The following is a 26,054-nucleotide window of genomic DNA, read 5'->3' as shown; positions in this document are numbered from 1 at the left end:
GGGACGGAGGGACGGAGGGACGGAGGGACGGACGGAGGGACGGAGGGACGGAGGGACGGAGGGAGGGACGGAGGGACGGAGGGAGGGACGGAGGGAGGGACGGACGGAGGGACGGAGGGACGGAGGGAGGGACGGAGGGAGGGACGGAGGGACGGAGGGAGGGACGGAGGGAGGGACGGACGGAGGGACGGAGGGACGGAGGCAGGCCCCGCGGACCACCCGGCCAGCCCCGCCCGCCCTCCGGGGCACCGAGGGGACCGCCCCTGTCCGGGCGTCTCTGTGCTCGGTCCGCGGCGCCGCGAGTAAAGTGTCTTCTCCAGGCACGGCTTCTCGGAACCCTCCGCGGGAGAAAGGGATCAAAAGTGACAAAGGAAGGGGGTGGGCTCTGGGGAGACCCCGGGCGCCGGGTGGGGGTGTGGAGCGGCGTCCCGAGGAGGGGCCCCACGGTCCCGCACAGCCGCGCCGCGCCGGGGCGCTCGAGGGGCGGGGGCGGGGGCGGGGGCGGGGGCGGGGGCGGCGGGCAGGGGCGGGGCGGGGCGGGGCGGTCGGGGGCGGGGGCGGGGCGGGGGCGGGGGCGGCGGGGGCGTGGGGCCGCGGGCGTGCGCTCCGCCCCGCGCCTCCCCCGCCCCGCCGCATGTGCGCGGTGTTGTGTGCCCGCCCCGCCCCTCGCGCCGCCCCTCCCCCCGCGGCCGCGGAGCGCGAGCGCCACACCGCCCTGGGCCGCCGCCGCCGAGCGCGCCGGGACCCGAACAGGTGGCCGGAGGCTGCGGGCGCCGCGGCGGGGGGCGAGGCGGGGAGGGGAGAGGCGAGGCGGGGCGAGGCGAGCCCGGGCCGGGGAGGCCGGGCGGGCGGGCATGCGAGCCGGGGCCCCCCGCCGCCGCTAGCCCGCGCCTGCCCTCCCGCGCGCCTGGTCCCGCCGCGCCCCTGCGCCCCTGCGCCCCTGCGCCCCTGCGCCCCGCGCGGGCAGCTCCGGCAGCTCCGGCCGCGGTCGGGGGCGAGGCCGCGGCGGCGGCGGCGGCGGCGGCGGCATGAAAGTGACCGTGTGCTTCGGGCGGACCCGGGTGGTCGTGCCGTGCGGGGACGGCCGCATGAAAGTGCTCAGCCTCGTCCAGCAGGCGGTGACCCGCTACCGGAAGGCCATCGCCAAGGTGAGGGCCGGGGCCGGCCGGGCGGCGGGGCGGGGCGGGGCGGGGGTCGGGGCCGGGGCCGGGGCCGGGGCCGGGGCGCAGGACGGGCCGGGAAGCGCCGGGATCAATATGGCGCTTCCTGGAGGAGGGAGGAGGGAGGAGGGAGGAGGGAGGCGGGAGGCGGGGGAGCGGGGGGGCGGGGAGGGAAAGTGCGGCGGCCGCCGGGCCTCGCGGGCGCCCCCGTCCCCGCCCCGGGCTGCGGGAGGCCGAGTCGCGGGCTCGGGCCGGGCGGGCGGGGCAGCCCCGGCCGGGCGCGCGGGACCCCGCGGCCGCTCTCGGACCGCCCTCCCCTCCCCTCCCCTCCCCTCCCCTCCCCTCCCCTCCCCTCCCCTCCCCTCCCCTCCCCTCCCCTCCCCTCCCTCCTCCCTCTCCCTCCCCTCCCCCTCCCCCCCCCCCGGAGGCTCCGGCCCCGGGCGCCCCTGCGGAGCCCGACCGCGCGGCCCAGCCGGGACCCAGCGCCGCGGGCGCCCCTCCCCGGCCCGCGCCGCCGCCGCAGGAAACGCAGCCCCAGGCCCCCGCCCCCGCCCCCGCCCCCGCCCCCGCGGCACAGGCTGCGGCCCGCGAACTTTCCAGCCGGAGGGGAGCTCGCTCCGCGCACGGCCCGCGGGGCGCTGGGGGGGAGCCGCCGGCAGCTCCCTCGGGCCGGCCGGGGGCGGGGCAGCGCGGGAGGGCGCGGGGTCGCGGTGCTGCAGGCGCTCGCGGCGGGCTCCGAGGAAGGCACCACCGTGGGGTCAGCCGCCGAGGCCAGAGTCCCTCCGCGGGCCCTGGGCGCTCACCCGCCCGCTCACCCGCCCGCAGCCGGTTCCCCGCGGTGCCGGGGCTTCCCCCCCTCTCCGCGGGCTGATAACATTGTCTCCACTTAACCACATTCTTATACAATGTGCCACAAGTGAAGAGACGTTTGGTGGCTGGGTTGTCGGCCCTCGGCGCCTGACAGCAGCCCGAGCCTCCGCAGTTCCGTCGGGCACCTGAGGATACTCCCTTGGCGTAGCCGGACCCCGCGGCAAGCACGTTCGCCTCCAGCGTTTGCCATTTGCGAGTGGCCCGGCCCGCCTGGGCCTGCAGAGGCAGGTGGCGGGACGGTGGCTTTGCAAGCCTGAGTGCACATAGGGTGCGTCCTCCCATTCTGTCTGAAATTAAGGCAGAAATACATTTTACACGGTTTTTAGTATATATCGGGAAGAATAGCGGAAATATGGCCTTTTGAGGATAATCTGGGGGGTCCTTTAGAAACCTGACACGAAGATGAAAGATGTTGACTCTATTCAACAGCTCTGAAATGTTCCTCGCACTTGGTTTAGCTTATCGAAAACCAAATAAAATTAGTGGAAGTTGGACATCCGTTTATCTTGCAGTGCTGGCGAGGGGAAGCATATTCTCTAAACCTACGTTTTAGAGTAGGTTTTAAAAGTAAAAAGTAAAAAGTAGAGGAGCATTTTAAAAGATTGTTTATGAATGGCAGTTTATGATCTGAATGTTCTAAATCAATGATCAGGTTGCATATATACTTTGGAAACCAAAATAAGTTGTGAAAGGAAAGAAAGATGCAATAATATGTCTAAGCACTGTGCCTGTGTTACTACACAGAGAGGACATTTCCTTTCATTTTACTAATTTTACATGCATAAAGTGAGTTGTTCCATTATGCACACCGTGGAAATTGGTCGAAATACCAATATAGTTTGATGGAGTCGTTCGTTCCTTCCACAGAATTTTTTTTTTTTTAAGATTTTATTTATTCATGACAGAGACACAGAGAGAGGCAGAGACACAAGCAGAGGGAGAAACATGCAGGGAGCCCAATGTAGGACTCGATCCTGGGACTTGGTGATCACACCCTGAGCCAAAGGCAGACGCTCAACTGCTGAGCCACCCAGGTGTCCCTTCCACAGAAATTCTTAAGCGTTTACTATATTCAAGGCATTGTTTTGGGTGCTGGACATCTAGGGGGCCCACTGGCTGCTCTGTGGAAGTTGGAGTGTAAGAGTCTAGGTTCTGTGGTCATTCAAGGGAAGGAGGCGGTGGTGTGGACTGTCATGCTGTGCTGCACTGAGAAGAGAATGGATCTGGGATATTGGGTAAATGTAACTGAGGAGCCTCGGTGATAGATCGATCTGGACCTTGTTTTTAAATGTTAGTGATAGTTTTCCTAGGGACCCAGGAACATGGAGAAGGCAGTGCAGTTTTCTTAAGAGAGTCTGGAAAGGCATCCCAGAGCACACGAGCTGAGTTTTTAGAGGGTTTGAGATCGATCTCCAGGTGGAGAAGGAAGGAAGAGTGATTCTCAAGAGGGTGATGGTAACATTGGAGTGGGATACAAATGAATGGGAGGAGTTAGAGATGAGTCAGGGTGTTCTAAAATTATTTAAAGCCTCTTTCAGTGAAGTTCACAGTTCAGTGGGTGAATTTTAAGATGGGCTTTGTAGTAGTACACAAGGGTTAATCATTGGATCACAAGACTGTTGACTCTCAGATGTTGCAAGAGCTTGAGTGACTTCCAGGTCCATTTGTGTCTTTTCTTCTTAAGTTGTTAGGTAATGGTTGAGACTAAACTTTCGTCTTTCTTCTCACTTCTCCCATCTTATTTAAGGGGATTATGAAGCAAACACATATTAACACTTGCTTCAACTCTTAATGTCTCTTCTTTACCTCTTACTGTTTAATAGGACAAGATACATTTTGTATGAAGAACCTGGGTAGCCTGCTAGCTGTAGAGTGGTATTTAAGTTGCTAGGTGACATGTGGCATGACAAACTGTCATCTGGCGGGGAAAAATGTAGAAAGATCATGTTTATGGCTTTGTATAAAAATTAACTAAGTTTCCCCCAAAAGGCAAAAAGGAAAAGGGAAACAAATCACTAAGCTTTCTCTGCAACATGTATTTTGTAGTGTGGTGGGCTATTATATTTGGCATTATATTTCAGCTATTTTCAGGTTAAACAAATCAATTTTTCTGGACAGTGGAATGGTGTGACTTAATACCGGAAATGGGGATCCCTGGGTGGCGCAGCGGTTTGGCGCCTGCATTTGGCCCGGGGCGCGATCCTGGAGACCCGGGATCGAATCCCACGTCGGGCTCCCGGTGCATGGAGCCTGCTTCTCCCTCTGCCTATGTCTCTGCTTCTCTCTCTCTCACTGTGTGCCTATCATAAATAAATAAAATTAAAAAAAAATACCGGAAATGTCTTCAATAAGCAGATATTTAAAGGCTTACACTTAGGCATAGCGTTTTTTTTTTTTTTTTTTTTTTTTTTTTTTCCCCTCCAGTGAAAAAATGTTTTTCTGCTTATGATCACCGATGGGTGAAAATGTTTTGGCTGTTCCATCTCCATCCACACATCCTCATCTAGACCCTGTCTAAGGCTAGTGTTCTGCTAGATACTGATAATTATGTTGCAGGAACTATTCTCGAGTACTTAGAATTGGAAGGCTGTCTGCTGTGTATGTATGTGTTCGTTCTTCTAGTGCCTGCAGCTGGACTCAACATTGAATCCTGATGAACACAGAGTGCAGAGCACCAACTGCAGTGACTTTTTAGTGTGGTGCCCTTTGTTTCTGAAGTTTTCTTTGCTGGCCACTCCTTAATTTTGAGTGGATTAAGTCTGGCCCTGAGGCTTCTCATTTTTCCTGCTGGACATCCAGAATCTGGTTAGGAGAAAGATAAGATAATCCTCATGTTTGTTTAAAAAAAAAGTTGGTTTTTTGAAGGGCTGCTGTGTACAAAATGTTATGCTCTGTGGAGAAATATGAGACAGATTTCTTGCACTCAAGAAGAGTATAACCTAGGATACCAGATGAGTACATAAAACAGTAATAGTAGGTAGTAGCATTATTTGGCAACAGGGTGATACAGACAGTTAATTGCTTCTGGATTTCAGGGATGTGAGTGGTTATTATGGCATTGGATTGGCAGGGGGATCCCATTTAGTGACTAGAGTTGATATTGGGCTTTAATGAGTGGGAAGGCTGGCCCTGCTATAGGGCATTGCTTCCTAAATGGATAGTGGAGTGATCTGAAAAAGCACCTGCCTGGCTAAGATGTTCTGGTTGTGAAGATCTTGCAGTGGGGTACAGGCATGAGAATCTGGAGAGTATGTGCTGTGAGTCTGACTCAGTGTGGGAGCCGGTTGTGTGAAGGGAAACAGTGTGAACACAGGTGATTTCAGGCTTTCGGGGCTACTTTGGCTGCTGTGGAGCATTCTTCCCAGATGGTAGATCAGGATCAGGAGGAGAATTGTGAATGCCAGGGCACGACACTGGTACTTTATACAGTTTGATGGTAGGGGAAGGAGTAGGGTATTGGTCAGGGCAGCAGTATGGACTGGCGGTCCTCTGGGAGGGTGTCTGGAACGGTTGTTTGGATGGGGATCTTCCTTTTTATAATATAAATTTATTTTTTATTGGTGTTCAATTTGCCAACATATAGAATAACACCCAGTGCTCATCCCGTCAAGTGCCCCCCTCAGTGCCCGTCACCCAGTCACCCCCATTCCCTGCCCACCTCCCCTTCCACCGCCCCTAGTTTCTTTTCCAGAGTTAGGAGTCTTTCATGTTCTGTCTCCCTTTCTGATATTTCCCACTTATTTTTCCTCCTTTCCTCTTTATTCCCTTTCACTATTTTTTATATTTGGATGGGGATCTTCCGCCAGTCTAAAATGCTAATTGCTGTGAAAGGAATAAGGGAATGGTAAAGTGAGGGAGGGGAGTTGCTGGAACCTCTTAACTCACTGCTTTCCCCCATAGCCCTCTTCTCTTGGGGGCCGGTGGGAGCTTTGGATTGGGTTTGGAGAACTAGGTTTATTTATTATTGGTATTACTCTTAAAATTAACATTTTACTTTGGGAAAACTAGCCCTAAAAAAACTCATTTTTCGGGATCCCTGGGTGGCGCAGCGGTTTGGCGCCTGCCTTTGGCCCAGGGCGCGATCCTGGAGACCCGGGATCGAATCCCACATCAGGCTCCCAGCGCATGGAGCCTGCTTCTCCCTCTGCCTGTGTCTCTGCCTCTCTCTCTCTCTCTCTTTCTGTGACTATCATAAATAAATAAAAATTAAAAAAAACAAAACAAAAAACTCATTTTTCTCATGTATAAAGTGGGATACTCCCTTGCAGGGTTAATGTGAGTACCGAACAGATGATGAATGTGAAACTCTTTAGTGCTGGAGCTGAATCACCAGAGTTTTACTCACCAGTTTTACTTGCTGGGAAAGTTTCCCAAGTATCCTATTATTCCTTTTTGGTTTTTTCCTCTTTACCTAAGAAGACAATGTGTGATTGAATTAAAGAATAGGTAAAAATTAGTATTTGCCTAAGCAGCTCTGTAATCAGAAGAGCAAAGTGTGTGTATGCGCAACACGTGTGTGTGTGTGTGTGTGTGTGTGTGTGTGTGTGTAGGTGGGGAATATAAATGCTGCCAATATTGGCTTTCTTCTATGTTGGTTATCTGTGCCCCTGGCGTTTGGGCTTCTGCTTCTGTCCCTGAAGCATGGAAACCTGAGTTGTTGAATAGTGATTCATTGTTATTAAAACAAACTTGAGTTTACACACAGTAACTTTTGAAACTGTGGTCTCTTCTCTTTTTGGAGGGGGAGGACTGTTGATTACTAAAGACACGTAAGTCATGGTTTTTAATGAAAAATCTTAAACAATTGGTGTGAGATTTTCCTGCAAATACACATATAACTGCTTGTTGTTACACATTTGTAAGCTTATTGAAACTTAGGAAGGTAGTTATATTGTTGCAGAGTTTAAATGGCAATAGAGGCAATCATAAAAATAGTGAAATAAAATATTGTTTTATTAACATTTTCTGTCTTCCCTCTCAAAAGTGAAAAAGAAATGCAATGTGTCTGAAAGGCTGATCTATTTTTTTTTTTTAATATTTTATTATTCATGAGAGAGAGAGAGAGAGAGAGAGAGAGAGAGGCAGAGACACAGGCAGAGGGAGAAGCAGGCTCCATGCAGGGAGCCCGAGGCGGGACTTGATCCCAAGATCTCCAAGATCACGCGGATCACACCCTAGGCTGAAGGCGGTGCTAAACCGCGATGATCTTTCTAAAATGCAAATCTCATCGTACTCTTCTGTGTGAGTGCCTCTGCACCTGTCTCCCCGCCTCCCCCCAAGGTCCTGCCATCTCAGCACAGCCTGTCCCTTGTGGGACGCCTCCTGCCTCCAGCCTCTTCATTCAGCCCCTCCCTCACCAGGCTCCACAGCCCTGTATTCTGCCCACTTGCACTCCCTTGCACGTTCCTGCCTCTGCTTTGGCCTTCTCTCTTTCTCCTATCTTGAGCGCTCACTTTCTCCATGTCCGCTCCTTCCGTGTCTGCTCGAATGTTGAACCTCATCTCAGACTAGCCGTCTTTGGGAGGCTGGGCCTGCATCCCAGGCTGTTTGAGGTTCTCCGCTTTGTGCTTCTGGGGGTTAGCTCACACGTTGACCTGGATGAGTGAGCTTTCCTATGGTACTTCGGTTTGTTTAGCTACACCGTGGAGCTGAGCTTCTCCCTCCAGGTGAAATGCTTGGGGCGGTGGCCCTGCCTCAGTCTCCTGCCAACATCTGCCGCAAAGGAATCTTACAGGTTGAGTAAGTCTAAAAGTTGAGAACAAACACATCACACACAAAAAGTATACTTTTACTTGGTAGACTATATAACCAGCACTTTAGCGTTTAGTGTGTTTGGCGTATTGGTACACACAGTTTACAATTGACACTAAGATTTGGTGTGATTTGGAGTACCTGGAAGTTAATTCTTTTGTGTCAGCTCTTTTGAAGGAGTTCAGTCTGTTTTCAGACCAAGCAGAGGAAAGTCCTAGGATTTGCATTGGGCCTGGTTCAAGGCAGGTGGCCAAAGCAGTGTGGGAATCTGGCCCTGAAACATACCTATGTTGGGTCTGGCGCCTCTAATTCTATCAGTTGGGATCCTTGGGTAACTGCCAGCAGTAAATAGAAATGTTTAGGATCCACGGTTCACAGAGAGAGTCTGGCTGATGTGAAGTGCTTTTGGCTCTTGGTGGACCTGGATGAGTTGGTCACGGAGGTATTATTTAAAGTCTCACTTGTACACTCACTAACCCGTAGACAGATCCTCCATCTGTCCTGAGAGGTTTTTACCTCCCTGTAGAGTTGGATGCAGCTTAGTGATGTTGGACATTTAATAGATGGTTGGAGCCTTCTGCATTTTTTTCAAGGATGGAAAGAAATGCATAAAACTGCTCCAGGGAGGTGATTTCTACAGCTCTTTTTCCACAGGGTAAAATGGTTGGTTAGGCCTGCACACTGTGCTTTGCTCCTATGTGGCCACTCATACAACATGCCTAGCTAGGACCAAGGTCAATGGCAGTAGAGAAAGGTAGGGAATTAGTAAATTCATATAATTTTATCTATTTCTGATGTCTTTTCTGTCTTCCATGAAACATAGAAAAAGGTTTATGAAAAGAAATGCAGAGTTTGTGAACATGGTAGAAAGGTGATTTTTTGTTTGTCTTTTAGTCATTTTATCTTGTTTAAGATTTTTTCACTTGGAAGGAGTATGTACAAATACCTTTTTTTCACAGCTCTGTGTCCTCTTGGGTCTGGCTTGCCATCTTTAGGTGGCTTATGACATTTTGGTTTTTTTTTTTCCTCTATCGACCGATACTGGAACTTAAAAATAAAATTGAAAGCTCTTATCCAAATGACTTGAAACATCAGTTATTTAATTTTTTTCTCTTAAGAATAGACTATAAAATATACGTACAATAGAAATAAAAACACATGTTCACAAAAAATCAGGTACACAAGTCTTCATAGCAGCGTTATTCATAACAGCCCCTAAATGGAAACAACCCAAATGTCCAACCAACAGAACAAAAATGTGGTTTATCCATACATTAGAATATTAGCCATATAAATGAACGAAATACTGATTTGTGCTGCAACATGGATGAACCTTGAAAACATCATGCTAGGTGAAAGGAAGCTGGTCACAGAAGCCCATGTATTCTATGGTTCCATATATACAAGATGACCAGAATAGGCACATGTATAGGTAGAGAAAGTAGAGCAGTGGTTGTTGAGGGCTGGGAGTTGGGAGTAATGGAGAGCAGCTGATAATTGATTTGCTTTGTTGGTAATGAGAATATTCTAAATTTAGGTAGTGGTGGTGATTGTATGACTCTGTGAATATTGTAAAAATCTTTGGCTTGTACAGTTTAAATGAGTGAATTTTATGGTTTGTGATATAGAATCAGTGAAGATGTTAAAAAATAGACTACATAAGTCACTGTGAGCAAAACTCAATTTTTAGGTATTTTATAGTTCTGAGAGTCCCATAAAACATGTATTACTGTGTCAGAGATGCTTAGAAATCTCAAGTGAGAACTAGCTACTTTGAGGAGTTCTCCATACAGTGTGTAAAGCCTGCTTTCTGGGGCCTCTCATGAAGTCCTGTCGCTGTCTGGTGAATGGTTCACTGCTGAGCCTCCAAGTCCCCTGGACTCTCCTGCGAACCTCTGTCCCTCCTAACAGGCTCCCTGACTGTTCACCTGTCCTCCCTCAGCCAGAGGTTCCTTCCCACCTAGCTCACCAACTGCCTTTGCTGAATGAAGGTTCATTAGGAGGTTCCAGAGATGTCCATAGTGGAAGAGATTTTCCAATTTTGGGTTTTGGTCCTCAGTCATTTTGAGTTTTAGTGAATCTCACACACACTCTTCCCATATTCAGAAATTCTGGGCTGGGTTCTTGCTGCCCATGTCCCCAGAGCTCGAGATGCCTCTCCTAGTCTGTATTGTTCGTTATGGTGCTCCTGGAACCCTGAGGTGGGGGCGAGGTGTGGTGGCTTCTCAGAGGAGCAGACAGGCTGCACAGTCTCTTACTCCAACGACCCACCCTGTGAAAATGTTTTGCTTCCCTTACTTTGAAATGATGGGGCTTGATTCCTAGATCAAACATACGCTGTTGGAAGTTAGGATATATTTTGCCTGGAGTGTCCTTTTAGAATTCCTTAACATCTCAAGATAAATGTCTTTTAGGATAAATTATATGCTCAGAAGTGACTTAATGACACTATTCCTTTTGTGAAGTATAACTAAATATATGATAGTGCCTGATAGTGTTATAGGATGTGTGTACACATACATACACATATGTAGTCATGAAGTTGATTTTATGGTAGTATAAATTCAGGTGGTTTTAGATGACAGGCAGGTCAATATTATTTTCCCACTTTTGATACTCTTTAATATTCAGACTCTATATGACTTAATTTTTTGGAACTGAGTCATTTTTTCTGATAGATGATTTTTCTTGTTCTTGTTATTTGTATTACATCCCTTTAGAGTAAAAAACTAATCTGTATTATAGGGTTTATATTTTTGAAAAAGCCGGTTTGAGATATCCTACAATGAAAAATCAATATTTCCTTCTCTAACACTTCAGAAAATAAATCTGCTGTATATCTCAAAAACCTAAGATTACTAAATGCTAAAGAGATGTTGTATTAATAGATTAAAAACAAAGAAGATAGTTTCATTTTGCATAGATGGCTAATGTGAGACTTTTTTTCTGTTTCTTTAAAGTATAAAATAAGTATTGGAAAGTTTTTTTATGTCTGTGTTTTGATTTTTGGGTCCAATGTTAAATCTGGAATTAAAAAATGAACTCTTTTCCAGGGAACAAACTTTTCTTCTACCACAAAGGCATTTGAGATGCATAATTTATAATTCTGAAGCCCAGTGTGCAAAGTCATATGTGAATAATAGTCAGCTGGGTTCCTGCCCAGCAGGGTTTTACTCTAAACTGGAATTTCTCTTATTACAGCCAGCAGCACCTGCAGAAGAGGGAGGCAAACTGTACAGGATATTGGTTCCTGATGTACCACCACACAGGATATGACTAATCACTGAATCCATTGAAGTTGAATGTAGGATTTGGTACTTTTACCACTTTGTTAGAGATCTGGAAAAAACCTTTCAGGCAAATCAAGAGGATCTGTTAGTGACAGTGCATCATTTGGATTGATAGCTGCTTAAACAGCTACATCTGGCTATTGAACATTTGTACTAAACTATGAAAGGAGTATATTTTTAATTTTGAAGGCAAAATATTACTGTCCGGAATATACTTTTTTTTTTTTTTTTTTGAAGGAAACTTGGAAAGCAAATAAAACCCTGAACTTTCTATGGTGGGGTCAATTTTATCGTTTGTGTTTTATGATCCATTTTTAAAACACAGATGTTTGCAAAAACACGATTGGCTGAAGGTGGAAAATTTGGTTATGGATGGTTTTTCTCTAGGAGGCAGGCATATCAGAGTGACACACTCTGGACTAGGATTCAGAAGAGCAGATTACATCATCTGTGTGTCTGACAGCAAGAAGGGTAACGTCTGTAGGTCCAGAATCCTTTGCTTCTAGTGCCACCTACTTTATGGGATTGTTATTAGGATTTGAAGAGAGAATGTTAAAAAAAAAAAAAAGTGTTATAGGAGTAAAATGGAGTAGATGTTAGCTGTACTGTTCTTTCATTTCTCCAAAGAGTGGTTGCCAGTGATTAAGTCTCACTTGAATCAACTCTTCTAAATTGTTTCTTCTCATCCTCATTAGAACTGCACTGGATGTTGGAAATTGGATTTGTGGTAAAAGTGTTCTTCCTTAAAAAAATCATGGAAACATTTTTTTTTTGCAATTGAAGAAGTAAAATCCCAGCAACACTGATTTAGATTTTTCTAAGATGTCCAGAGTGGAGTATCTTTCCCAGTTTTTGGTTTTGACTTTCAGTTGTTTTGAACTTTGGCAAGTCCCACAAACTTGGTGCGCCTCAGTTTTTCCATCTGTCATTTGGAAATGTTATCTTTTGGTTGCAGGAATGAGCATTAAGTGACTTAATGTAGATAATGCTCCTTCATATAACAGACTCTTAGTTTATATTAGATATTTTTCTTTTTCTTCAAGTGTTAAACATAGATCAGATACAATTTTAGTGGCTGATTCATAAAGTGAAATTGATTTTTATTTGATTTGTGATTCCAAACTCATTTTCAGGATGATGTGTCAAAGGGTCACTTTTTTTCTCCTAAAGTATTGTAGAAATCCCAGTATTAATATCTATCAGTGAATCATTTGGAAATAGGAGAAAACAAATGTTCTGATCACCTAGTAATTAAAGCTGATTCTTTGACAGAGCAAGGAGAAATGTCTTTGTCTGACTATCTTAGCCTCTGTCGTTTTTTACTTATTTGTTTTTACTATTAGCCCTTGTTACCTTCTAAAATTGCAGCTGCCATTCTGCAGGATCAAAGGAAATCATGTAAAATTTCTTTCCTGTATTTTAAAAGACTTTGGTTATACATTTTCCTTTTTTTTTTTTCGTTACACATTTTCCATTTAAAAATATCTTTTGAAACTTGGAAAGAATAAAACTAAGAGACTATAAATAGCATTTATAGTTATAAAACATGGAAATGTTTTAAAAAAACTCAGCATTTATTAACTAGTTGTAGTTCCGAGAATACCCTGGAGTTCAAAGAGATGATCTATATTGTAAAATAAAATGGGAAAGTCGACATTTTAGTGACCTCTGTAATCCTTTGTTATATAGGCCTCTATAATTCATGTACCCATACTACTACTTTACTTTTCTGGATCTGAAGAAGGTGATTTGGGGGAGTTAAATCAGCAATAAGTGAACACAGAACATCTTTTGCTTGGGTAGGTAGGTGTAAGGATTGACAGATTGATGCAACTTTTAATACTTTAGTTCAGCCAAGGCACCAATGCCAATCACCAGAAGATTTCACCCAAGAGTTGACCTATTTATCATGCTAAATAGGGAGTGGTGTCTTAAAGACTTGCTCAGGTTCTGGGCATGGCCACATTGCGATGTCAGACTTGCCAAGTTGTCAGCAATGGATTGTCTTCCTGTTCAAGAGGATCACCTCCTCTCATTTATCTTTTCCACACCACAGTATTGGAAGGTTGTTTTTCTCTGAGGATGAGGGCCTTAAACATCTTACTAAAATGTTTCTCCTCTCCATATGTGTTTAGGGCAGTTGTTAGGTAGTGATTAAAATAATAAAACTTTAGGTCTTTGTCAGAGTTCATATTTTGACTTTGATCCCTTGCGTTGTTTGTTTGTAAACATTGTTTCACATGAGTGCATTTGAAATTATAAGCTTTTGTTTCATAAAGACAGGAAAAAGAGAGGTGGCAGCATGGGAAATTGGAATTCTCTCTCTTCCCTTCACAACTTCCTGTGTTTTTGTGCTTTGCTAACGAAAGTGTTGAATGGCACTTTCAAAAACTTTCCAGAATAACTTTCCAATTTTATAACAAAACTGTAGAGAAACAAACTTTGGAGTATTTTTTTTTCCTTTTAGCTTTATTGAGATATGAGTGACAACATAATAACATTTAAAGTGTACAATGTGATGATTTGATATACATTGTGAAGAGCTTCCATTGAGTTGATACATTGAGTTAATGTATCCATCACCTCACATATTTACCTTTTTAATTTTTTTGATAGGAACTTTTAATTTCTCTTGTCTTGGGGAGTTTGAAATAGCTCTTTGTCTGTTTTGATAGGTGGTGGTGTGCTTCAGATCTTTAAGCTGAGGCAGAAGAGCTTTTGACCCTGGGCTGTTTTCCCTCCTTATGAGAAGGGAAGCTGCTTTCTTTCTTGATTCAGGGGAGTGGTATTTTCAGCATAGTCTTTGTTCTTGTCTTGGTGTTATTAACTTTTTAGGTCAGCACCGATGATCGACCGCTCTTACACAAGATATGCTGTGTTGGAGGCATTATTTACTTGCCTGTCAGGTTGGGTAGTTGTTGAGAAAGTACCTTTAGCTGTGTTACCTATCATGTTTTCTCAGCCCCAAGTCACTAAGGGGTTTCAGAGGGGTAGGAGGGAAATCAGGAAACAGTGCTGGTTATGCCATTACCAACAGTAATGGTTAGCATTTAGGGGGCATTTTGTATATCAGGCCCAGTGCTTTGTGTGTCTGTGTTCATCCACTTGAGTGGAGGTATTGTTTCAATCCCAAGTTTATGGGTAAGGACACTTAGGCTAAAGAGGGTAAGAAAGAAAGTTGCAAAGGGCTGCACATCTGATGTGTGATGGCTTGGCCTTCATAGGCAGATCCCTCTGACTACAAAGGCTGCAGTGTGAATAAGTACACCATGGCAGCCTGCTGTGGCCCTGGTGTTTTAGGATGTTGCAGTTCCATAAGAAAGAGTAAATAGTGCCCACAGGCACACTTCCAAAGCCAGTAGTGGATTCCTTTTACACTCTTTTATACTGTGCTTCTTAGAATATTCTCATTGACTCATTCCCACCCCTACGCCAGAGTGCCACAGGCAGCCTGGCTGATGCTGGCAAATATGTGCTTCTGGTCTGAGGCCTCGTTATCATGAAGAATGTGGGTCAGAGACTTTGTTTGCCCATGGATCAGTTTTATTATCTTCAAGATGGCATTGCTATTTTTGACATCATGGCTTCTTATGTCCTATGTCTTTATATGTTTTCTATATTATTAGAAGTAGAGAAAAGTAGACAGATGACCAGGTGTTTTTTTTTTTTTTGTAAGTTTTTATTACAAAAACTTTTTTTATCACGTAGTTAACATACAATATTGTATTAGTTTCATGTGTACAATATAGTGATCCAACAGTTCTATACATTCAGTGCTCATCATGATAACTGCCCTCCTTAATCCCCTTTACCTATTTCACCCATCCCTCCAACTCCTTCCCCTCTGGTAACCATCAGTTCTCTATAGTTAAGAGTCTGTTTTTTGATTTGTCTTTCTCATAATTTTTCCCTTTTGCTTGTTATGTTTCTTAAATTCCACATATGAGTGTAATCATATGGTATCTTTCTCTGACTTATTTCGCTTAGTATTATACTATCCAGCTCTGTCCATGTTGTTACAAATGACAAGATTTCATTCTTTTTTATGGAACAAAATTCCATTATCTATTCTCTATCTATACACACACACACACACGTGCATGGACGTACACAAACACTGTATCTTTTTTATCCATTCATCATTTGATGGACACTCAGGCTGCTTCTATACCATGGCTATTGTTGTTAATGCTGCTGTAAACATAGGGGTGCATGTATCCCTTTGAATTACCCTTCTTGTATTCTTTGGGTAAATATCCAGTAGTGTGATTGCTAGATCATAAAGTAGTTCTATTTTTAACGTTTTTGGGAACCTCAGTCCTGTTTTCTAGAGTGGCCGCACTAGTTTGCATTCTCACAACACTGCACCAGGGTTCCTATTTCTCCACATTCTCACCAACACCTGTTATTTCTTGTATTATTGATTCTAGCCATTCTGACACATGTGAGGTAGTTTTGATTTGTATGTTGCTGATCAGGGATGTTGAGCATCTTTTCTTGTGTCTGTTGGCCATCTGGATGTCTTCCTGGGAGAAATGTCTGTTCATGTTTTATCCCCATTTTTAATTGGATTATTATTATTATTTTTTTGGGTGTTGAATTGTATACGTTCCTTATTTTTTGGATACTAACCCTTTATCGGATATGTCATTTGTAAATATCTTTACCCATTCTATAGGTTGCCTTTCAGTTTTGTTGATTGTTTCCTTTGCTGTGCAGAAGCTTTTTATTTTGATGTAGTCCCAATAGTTTATGTTTGCTTTTGTTTCCCTTGCCTTAGGAGACATGTCTAGAAAGAAGTTGCTATCGCTGATGTCAAAGAAGTTACTGCGTGTCTTCTCTTCTAGGATTTAATAAAAACCACAAGTTTCAAGTGTCACATTTAGGTCTTTAATCCATTGTGAGTTTGTTTTTGTGTAGGTCCAGTTTCATTCTTTTGCATGTAGCCATCCAGTTTTCCCAACACCATTTATTGAAGATTCTTTTTTCCTTTGGATATTCTTTCCTGCTTTGTTGAAGATTAACTGACCAACCATATAATTGTGAGTTTATGTCTGGGGGTGTTTTTATTCTGTTCCATTGATCCATGTTTCTACTTTTGTGACAGTACCACACTGTTTTGATCACTATAGCTTTGTAATATAATTTGAAGTCCGGAATTGTAATGCCTCCCAAGCTGTCATTCTTCACACAGAATTTGCCAGCCTTCCTACGGACTGCTTGTGCTGTCAGGTTGGGCTCACATAACCACTCCCCTGGAGGCATTTCAGTTCTTCCACAGTGCCCCTGAAGTGCTGTGCACTTAGCAAGCCAAGAACCTAGCACTGTGCTTACAGTGTTTGTGTCATGACTGGTGAGAAATGATTACAACGGGAAGTCAACCCCTCAGGGGTGCTTTCAGAGCTGCAAAATGCAGTTCTTTGTAATATTTTAAACATTACTTTCAAATATACTATAAGAACTTGGTACCCCAATAGCAAAGCCTATGTAAGAATTTCTTATCTTGGCTGTGTCAAATAACACCTAACCAACCATAAGTTGATTAGTAAAAATGTCATTTGAAAATTAATGTGTGTTTAGGTATTATTGTATAACCAACTACCTAAAATTTGGACAGGGCTCAGCAGAGTGATTCTTCTCCATGTGGTGTTATGTGGGGGCTATTCAGCTGGCAGATGACATGGTCCCAGATGGTATGTGTGGAAGTTTGGGCTCAGCTGGGACTCAGCACAGTAGCAGAAGCAGGAGACAATGTGAGGGATGCTCCTCCAGCTCCCTCCAGGGACTGCGCACGTGCTTCCAACAACATTGTATTTGGGTGTGACCCTGAGGGATTTGTGTGGCTCCTGGATTTGTAAGTTGTTATAGGAAAATTTTCAATCCCAGTCTAAAAATGTCTGAGCCCTCTCTCTTTCCTCCCATGCTCCTCAGCTCTTCTTTAGATACAAAGGTCATTTTAATACTCATAAAAGCCAGCATTTCTCCATGTTTATTCCATGCCATGTTAATAAACAGTATGTGGGAAAAAAGGAAAAAAACAAGAGCACCTACACCTAGTGTCTCTAGCTGGATATCTCAGGGTAATTGGACTTTGTATGCTTGGTTCAGGGCTTCTACAGAGACAGGAAGAGGGCACTCTTAAGACCTAGCCTTAGAAGCCAGTGCAGGGTCATTAACCCCTCTCTTCCACGCACCAAACTAGTCATTAAGTGGCCTAGATTCCAGGGAGGACATCTACTCCACTTATTAATGCAAGGAGGTCAACTCTTTGAGTTGTAGCCATCTTGGTTCTGCTATAGGAATGTATGCATGCAGTGTTTGTGTGTGTGTCTCTCTGTGTGTGTTTATTGCATCTGACATTAAACATTTAGTATTTTACTGTTTGGTGTCATGTTTTCAAATTGTCCTATGGCCAGTCCTATGGCCTGGGCACTGGTCATAAAATGTATATCCTGAACTTTTGAAGTTTTTGACAAACCTAAGAAGTAGTTTGTGTTCATAATTCATGAGTTCAAGAATCTGACAGCTTTCCCAGGCTATCCAGTAAAAAGAGATAATGGTAATAACACCTTGAGTTTATGTGGCATCTCCTCTGAGAGGTTCAAAGTGTTTGTGCCATTCACGATTCCTTTATTGAAATATTTTCTGAGATAAATAAACCATAGCACCCCTCAGGTTCATACACAGATGAGGAGATGAAGTAATTTCATCAGCCTCCTAGGCTGTCTTCTGAAGAACCACATAGTGATTAGAACTTGGGTATGAATTTACCTTTCTTAGGTACAATTCTGGAAAATGATGGAGATTGACTTTTGTACATTGGTAGTATTTTAAATTATATACCATTTGCTAGAGGAGTGCCATGTTTAAAGGAGACTTAGTTATTTTTCTAATGTGTTTTGTTTGTTTTGGGAGAAGCTTATGGGTATGGTATCACAGGGATGTTTCATTTTAATGGATTAACTTCTATATGCCCAGCAAGGAGACAGAGTGGAAAAGATAAAGGCAGTTATAGGGTTGCCCCCTTCATGAATGTGTGGCATGATCTGATGGTGACATTGGAGATGAGAAAACCTGTCTCATGCATTATCAGTCCCTTCCCAACCCCTCCCCCCACCATGCCCCATGGTGGGAGCACCTCCTAGTGCCCATGCTTGTGGGTGATTAAATGGAGTTTTCAAGGATAATTTATTTTTTATTTTTTGGATAATTTAATTATGTATTAAGTTTACTCTCTCCCTGCCATTTAGAGCCTAAACTTTGAGTAAGGTGGAACTCCCTTGTATTGCTTTAAGTGTGTTATTGCTTTACATTTGTTCAGTTTTGCTTAAAATGAGACACTTTACATATAATTGGTGTGCAGTAGGCTTTGGGAATAAACAGCTCTCAGCCAGAATTTGGGTTGGCTGGCCCCAGGTTCCTGAACAGCTGCCCCATGTGAAATGACCTCCCTTGCATATTTCCACCAGGCGAAACACCTATGACGGCTTTCTTCACAGCCCTCTCTAGGACCGGGAGGTCCATGGGCTCTGCATGACTTTCCAAGTAAAATTCAGAAAACAGACCCCAGCCTGGCTTTTCCCTTTATCTCCCTGTCTGCCCCATTTCCCTGAAGTTGTGCCGAGTTTCCCAGTTCCTGTGACTGTGTACATGTCCCAGGGCCTGGGATTATCTTTGCTTTCCCTCTCACCTCGGTCCTTCTGTTCTTTTTTTTTTAAAGATTTTATTCATAGAGACACACACACACACACACACACACACACAGAGAGGCAGAGACACAGGCAGAGGCAGAAGCAGGCTCCATGCAGAGAGCCTGACGTGGGACTCGATCCAGGGTCTCCAGGATCACGCCCTGGGCTGCAGGTGGCGTTAAACCGCTGCGCCATCGGGGCTGCCGGATCCTTCCCGATCCTTCCATTCTTTACTGCTGCCAGCACTATGCCCTTTTGCTTAGAAAGCTCGAGAGGCTTCCCGTTGCTGCCAGGCCACTTGGGGCTGTGTCTTCCCCTTGGCTCCCCGTGCCCCTGAGGTGGCAGTAGAGCTCCCTGACTGACCCTCATATGCTGATGCCTGGGGCCACGCTGGCCCAAATGGTACTGGCCCTGACTCCCCACCCACAGCCCAGGGAGATTCAAAATTTGATAAATAAGTTAAAAGGGATACAAGAAATCATTATATGTGCTTTGTGAAAGGAAGTTACCCCAATCATTTTGACTGTGTTATTACATGTTTTATTACTTGTAAATAATTAAAAGAGAAAATGAGCAGATACCATCAGGAGAGATTTTTAAAAAATTATTTATTTATGAGAGAGAGAGAGACATAGGCAGAGGGAGAAGCAGGCTCCATGCAGGGAGCCTGACATGGGACTCGATCCCAGCTCTCTACCACCACGCCCTGGGCTGAAAGCAGCGCTAAACCGCTGAGCCACCAGGGCTGCATGAGGAGGGATTTCTTAAATGTTTCTCTTCAGGTGCTCTTTCTAGCTGCCTGTCTCAAGTGAAGAAAAATCCATAGTGTTCTCGACTTTATGCTGCTGACAACTGTGGCTTGATAAGCTGGATTTACTGCACTCAGATGTCACCATAAAGATTATGGGTGGATAGAGACATTCCAGTAGTGGGTGACTTGTCCATAAAGTGGATAAAAGAGGGTGAAATGTATCCTTTGTGGAAAAATGGGATCCTTGAAATTTGCAGGGCAACTATGACTGATGCTGTAGTTAGGAAATCTTCCTTTGGGTTTGGGGCCAAAAGTTTGTTTTTTTAATCTTTTGTAATTAAGTCTGAATGGATATTAAGATATGTTTCTTTGCATTAGCTGTGCTCCGAGAAATGGCGTCTCTGAAACGTGGATGATGGCAGAGCAGGTGCTGCTGTATTACCGAAACGTTTTTGATTGGAGTTAGGAAAGAACTGGTGGTTTGAGCTGGGCATTTGAAACAGTATCATCGCTTATCTTCTGCCTCAGAAGTGGGAAGATTTTTTTTTTTTTTAAGATTTTATTTGTTTATTAGTTAGAGATACAGAGAGAGGCAGAGACACAGGCAGAGGGAGAAGCAGACTCCTATAGGGAGTCTGATGCAGGACTTGATCCCAGGACCCGGGATCACGACCTGAGCCAAAGGCAGACACTCAACCGCTGAGCAACCCAGGTGTTCTGAGAAAACCCTTTGGACCCCAGGCTGTCATCAGAGATCTTCCCAGCCCCAGTGTCGGGCACAGGAGGAGATCCGTGCAGAGTGTGTGGGGGCAAGTGCACTTTCTGCAGGTACTGACCCAGCTGTCCTGGGGACTTCTGGAGAGTTCAGGGAAAGTTAGACGGAACTGTCAAAGCAGGAAGCACTAGCGGCAGTGTGCAGGCAGCCCAAGGACAGAGGTGCCCGGGGGCTCACTGGCTGGCGTGAAGTGGCCTGTCTCTCGCTTTTCCACCTCCCTATGGCCCCTCACTCTTGTCACTTCCCAGGAAGGTGGAAGCAGTTCTTTTGAAGAATTCAGAGTTTAGCATTGGCTCAGACCACAGTTCCCTGAGGAAAAGCGCTGGCCCAGGCTGATGTGCTGGTGTGCCCTCCTGCAGAGGGCAGAGCTAAGGCTTCTGTGGCAGTGTCACTACCCTGAGGGTATCAAGCTGGCAAGGGGTTTGGGAGGTTTGCAAGCCCTGGTTTGGCTAGGTCACAGAGACTCAGGCCAGTTGCTCCTGCTTGTGACTGTCAGGGCCACCCAGACTTAGCGTGGGGTGGTCTGAACTGCCTGGTGGCCTCCTGTAGAGCTGTTGCTCTGTGGTGACAGGTGCAGACTTCTGCCCCTTTCAGAATAGCATAGAACATTAAAACATGGTAATGCCTGCCTGGCCAGAGCATTTCCTATAATGTTCTTATGGAAAAAAGTTGTATTCTATATTGCCTAACTGAATAGAGGGAGAAGCACTTTAAAACAGAGTTAGTCTCTCACTTGCATTTGTTTCTTCCAGTGGAATTCTTTTATATTTTATGATGGTCTGAGATTATCAACCAAAGTGTATGTGTTCATGTATGTGTCATCTGAGTGTGTGTGTTCATGTTTCTGTATTTCCATGTGTGTCTGTGCACCGTGTCTGCGTGCATGTGTGTCTGTGTATGTGTGTGCAGGTGGGAACCTGGATAGAAGGGATTTTTGTAACTGAGTTTTCCAGTGAAAGATTTGGGATTAAAGTTATAGGCTATTTTTCAAATAATAAATGATTTTCTTATATAATTCTGTGAATTAAAAAAATGCTGTCAGTTTTTATATGGTTTAGTAAATCTTTAAAAAAATCTATCTTGGTTTTCATTGCTGGAATATTTAGGAAAAGATTTTGCAGCTTTTTCATTTTCTTCTCTCTGGTTCACTTTAAAGAGGGTGTTTACTATGTCCCCCTTTCCCCTTTGTTTTCTTACAACCACTGTATTGCATGAAGGCTGGCTCGTCAGCAGGACTGGCCATCAGAGACATCTCCTCCTGTGGGGTGTGGGGTAAATCAGGGCAGCGAAGAGCTTGCTCCCCTTATCATGGGGTAGGGCAAAGGCTCTCAGTTTTCATTCTCTGTCACTCTGAGCTAATCTGTCATGGCTGCTCTGTGCTCTTGCCAGCTAAATAATTTTCCTTCCCCCATAACCCCTGTTATTTATGTATCAGCATCATTACTGTGCATGGGTCCTTGGGGATCTGGCTGACTGGTAACTTAGTGCTGCCAGAGGAAGTGGAAGACAATATGCAAGTGTTTTATTTAAACAAATACATTCTACAATTTATTTTATTGGATTTTGTCCTTTGAATGAGAACACCACAAGTAATCCTATTACAATCTAGAAGCTGCTTGCTCACACCAGATTACAGGCTTCAGTGTGTTGCTGTTGCGTTTGAAAGCACATAAGTCTTTAATAAATGAGGCAACTTCCAGATTCATCAATAATTAACCAGGAATATGACAAGTTTTATCCCAACCCAAAGCTGCACAGTGTTTCAGACAATCTGCTCCTGCAGATGAAATATCTTTGTATTTCGTGATTCAGCACCCAGAGCACAGGATTCTTCCACAGAGGCACTGCTTTGAATGGACATAATGAATGTTTTCTTGGAAAATGTTAAGGATTGTTTACAATAAAATAAACACATACGTAGAGAAAACTTGGAACGTACAGATGATTGTATAGAAGACAGTGTCATCCATCATTTCACTGTCCAGAATAATCTAAGATTTTAGAATTTATTTTCAGTCTTTTTATCTGTGTATGGGTAAACACAGATGCTTTTTTAAACAGTTCAGATCATGATTCATATACAGTTGTTCCTTACTTATTTTACTTGATATATTTGCATTTTCCCATTTAACAATTGTCATAATATATTTAAAGGCTGCATAGTATTTTTTGTACAGATATATACATATTTAGTTATTTGTCTTTTATTATAAATCTGTTTCCATATTTTTTACCATATAAAAATAGTATAATAATCTCCGTGTGTAAAATTTGTTTTTTTTTTTTTTTTAAATTTTTTTTTTTAATTTTTATTTATTTATGATAGTCATACAGAGAGAAAGAGAGAGGCAGAGACACAGGCGGAGGGAGAAGCAGGCTCCATGCACCGGGAGCCTGATGTGGGATTCGATCCCGGGTCTCCAGGATCGCGCCCTGGGCCAAAGGCAGGCGCCAAACCGCTGCGCCACCCAGGGATCCCTCCGTGTGTAAAATTTGGTTCACGGTTTGGATTATGTATTTAAGTTAGATGTATAGTATTGGATGGGACATCATGAACATTTTTAAGGCTCTCAGTTTATATATTTTGCCAGTGTGCTTTCCAGAAAAGTTGTGCCAGCATACCCCTGGCTGGCATGGGAAGTTCCTTCCTGCCTTTGCTGGCACACCTCCTGGGTTAGTGCTGTGCGTCCCTGGGCCCAGGAATGAGGGCTCCCCCCTCATTTGATTCATCTCTTAGCCAGGCTATAATTCCTGTATCTTCTCCTTGAAGATTAAATGAGAGATACATATGTAAAGGGTCTGATGTAGAGTTTGGCCTAAGGTAGGCAATGATGCATGGTAGTTGTGATGCTCAATGATTTTATGTCCAGTGTCTGGATTCTTTCCTGTTAATGGACCAGAATGAAGAAGGGGGAAATAAAAGGTAACTACATCAATGTGTGTGTGTTTTTTTTGTTTTTTTTGTTTTTTGTTTTTTTTTTTTTTTGGAGAGAGTGAGGGAGCAAGCACAGTAAGGGGTGGGGCATGGGAGGAGGGGCAGAAGGAGAGGGAGAAGCAGACTCCCCGCTAAGCAGAGAGCCCTCATGTGGGGCTCGATCCCAGGATCATGACCTGAGCCGAAGGCAGATGCCTCACTAACAGAGCTACCCAGGTGCCCCCTCCATCAACATGTTCTATATTTTCAGGAGACACAAAGCACTTCTTTGAATGTGCAAAAAACATTGTTTAATATTAAAAAAAAAAAGCCCAACCCTTTCCTGAAAATTTTATGTAGAGTGCAATTCAAAGGTTTCCTGGTGTCCGGATAATTTCCCATCTGTTGACGTGGCCCATCTGTCTTTCTAGACCCTTGTGTGGGTCTGGCCTGGTTGGGGACTCTGTGCATGTCATACAGTACCTCTTCACTTTGTGGTTTGGGTGTGGGATGACATTTTTCATGACTTTTCTGCTAGTCTGACTGGCTTAGGGCTATGAAGTCTATCTTTTGTCTAAGGCATATATTTCCTTTGCCTCTTTGGTCTTCAATGATTATTTCCATTGTTACTGAGACACAGAGGTGCAAACTCACTGCCGTGTTGTTGTAGCTGCTTAAATGCTCTCAACCCTTATTCAGACTGGTGGTAAAGTACGACTATTCTTAGCAGTTTCCTTGACAGCTGTTATTTGGCTTCACCTCCTGACTGAGGTAAATAACTTCATCTGCTTATCTGGTCCACACTTGTCTTTTGTTAAGATTCTGACATTTTGAAATCATTATTATTTTGTCCTTTTGCATCTGTGGTGCTTTCTGTCATTATATGTGAGGAATTTGTCCTTGTTATCTATTGTGTTTGGGTTAATTTGTACTTTTAGTACTATTCATATGAACTGGGTTTAACCTTTGTATTTTTAGGGACATACTAGAAATGTTGGGATTTTTATTAAGTCTCCCAAGAATTGAGAAAAGATGTAAAAGACCTAGTAGTTTTTTAGTTATTTGACTCTGAGCTGGATGTGGTGCTACTTTTTAGACTCATTGTTTTGGAGAACTTTTTATTTTTATTTTTATTTTTTTAGACAACTTTTTAAAAGCTTTGCAGCCATGTATACCTGTCTTTGGTCTTTGATGTACGTTAAATAATTATGCAGATTAGTTGCTTTTTCTTCGTTACCTGCATGACATTTTTGGACTTCTAAAAACACAGCTATATATACATATTGGAAAAGAAATACACAATCTTCAAACTTATGTTTAAGTTTTAAAAGTGTCCAAAGTAAGCAGTAAGCATCAGAAATGGATAAATTTTAAGTGGATCTTTAGAGCATGTTATTTAAATAGAAACATTAATTGGATCAGTGTGTGGATTTCATACACTGTTGCTCATCATACACTGGCAGGCCTCTCCATTCCTTTCTAATCCTCAGATGTAATGAGATGCCTATGACTATAGTTACTTTCTGGCCATTCATAAAGTTGTTGGTCAGTCTTCTCAGGTGGCAGTGGTGTTTACAATGCCTTTAAGAATGTTAGAGGACTTATACCATTAGCAGATGACTTGCCATTTCCCTTACAAGTACCATATGCTGGAAAATTTGTATTTGCACATCCAATGGGGTATTGTTTGTTCATTTGGGCTAGTCCAGTATTGAATGCTGTGCCTTCACTTAGCCACTTTTAATCGTTGGTTATGGGCCAGGGCTTTGAGCAGAACACAGAATAGTTCACAGAAAGAATCATGTGGGTTATCCTAAGCTTCTACAGGGGTATGGATTTCAAAGTGCAAAATTAAGGAAATAAGGACAAAACTGTTGAAATTATGGATTTAGAATTTTGTTTCAGGGATCCCTGGGTGGCGCAGCGGTTTGGCGCCTGCCTTTGGCCCAGGGCGCGATCCTGGAGACCCGGGATCGAATCCCACGTCAGGCTCCCGGTGCATGGAGCCTGCTTCTCCCTCTGCCTGTATCTCTGCCTCTCTCTCTCTCTCTGTGACTATCATAAATAAATAAAAATTAAAAAAAAAAAATTAAAAAAAAAAGAATTTTGTTTCAGGCATAAATATGTGATACTTGTGCAAGTTTTTGGTGATTGAGGTCATTTGAGATTTGAAGAACTGTTCATTTTTAAAAGGATAAAATCATTTCTCATTTGTGTAAATAAAAATGAAACCTAACATTCCATCCCATAGCTTCACTATGTGGACTGAAATGAATTTCCATTATCCAGTGTTACTATTTCCCAGTGGTTTTGATGAAGGAGAAAATCTAGTTGGTGACTAGATTTCTGGTATCAGCTTTTCCAAGAGGACATTCAGAGGTAAAGATTGAGGTGAATGAATACTAGTGACGTTAGCACTGTGATGCATGTAAGAGTGTCTTCATGCCCATGAAGAGTTGTGTCCCCACTTGATAGTGTGGGAAAGTTTAAGGTACTTACCAAATGTTCCACAAGGTTATACAGAAGAGACAGGAAAAGGGAAGAAAATATTTTTGAAAGTATATTTGAAAATACCAGGAGAAAGCTTATCTCCTCTTAGACCTGCCTTTTTGTTGATACCCAGATAAGGTAGAGTAGAACACCCTAAAACATGTGGGTCCTTTTTCTTCTACCATCTCACAAGGGGCTAGAATTTTCTTTCTTTAATTTTTATATATTGCTGTTTATTTTGTATGACTTAGATGACTATTATTAACTTTTTAGAATACTTACTTTAAATATTAGAATGATGGTTATAAAACCCGCAGCTCCATAAACCATTTATAAGATGTGTGTTCATATGCTTACAAATA

The 26,054-nt window shown here is 44.0% G+C and overlaps 1 protein-coding gene across 15 annotated transcripts in view; it reads left to right on the top strand.

Annotated features, from left to right (window-relative positions):
* Positions 1-696: 696 nt before the first annotated feature.
* PARD3 (par-3 family cell polarity regulator) overlaps positions 697-26,054 on the top strand; it is a 658,827-nt gene continuing 633,469 nt past the window's right edge. For 11 of the 15 annotated variants that reach the window (XM_041765038.1, XM_041765040.1, XM_041765032.1 and 8 more), the window contains exon 1: positions 698-1,148. In XM_041765038.1, the coding sequence (XP_041620972.1) occupies positions 1,029-1,148 (120 nt within the window). In that variant the 5' untranslated portion in view covers positions 698-1,028. Of the gene's footprint in view, positions 1,149-26,054 lie in introns of all 15 variants that reach the window. The other 4 variants (XM_041765035.1, XM_041765041.1, XM_041765037.1 and 1 more) reach the window with 2 other exon arrangements.

The sequence above is a fragment of the Vulpes lagopus genome, chromosome 8 (genome assembly GCF_018345385.1).
Source record: "Vulpes lagopus strain Blue_001 chromosome 8, ASM1834538v1, whole genome shotgun sequence".
In the NCBI taxonomy this organism is placed as follows: Eukaryota; Metazoa; Chordata; class Mammalia; order Carnivora; family Canidae; genus Vulpes; species Vulpes lagopus.
Note: the sequence above shows the minus strand (reverse complement) of the source record. Positions and strands in the feature narration are given on the sequence as shown.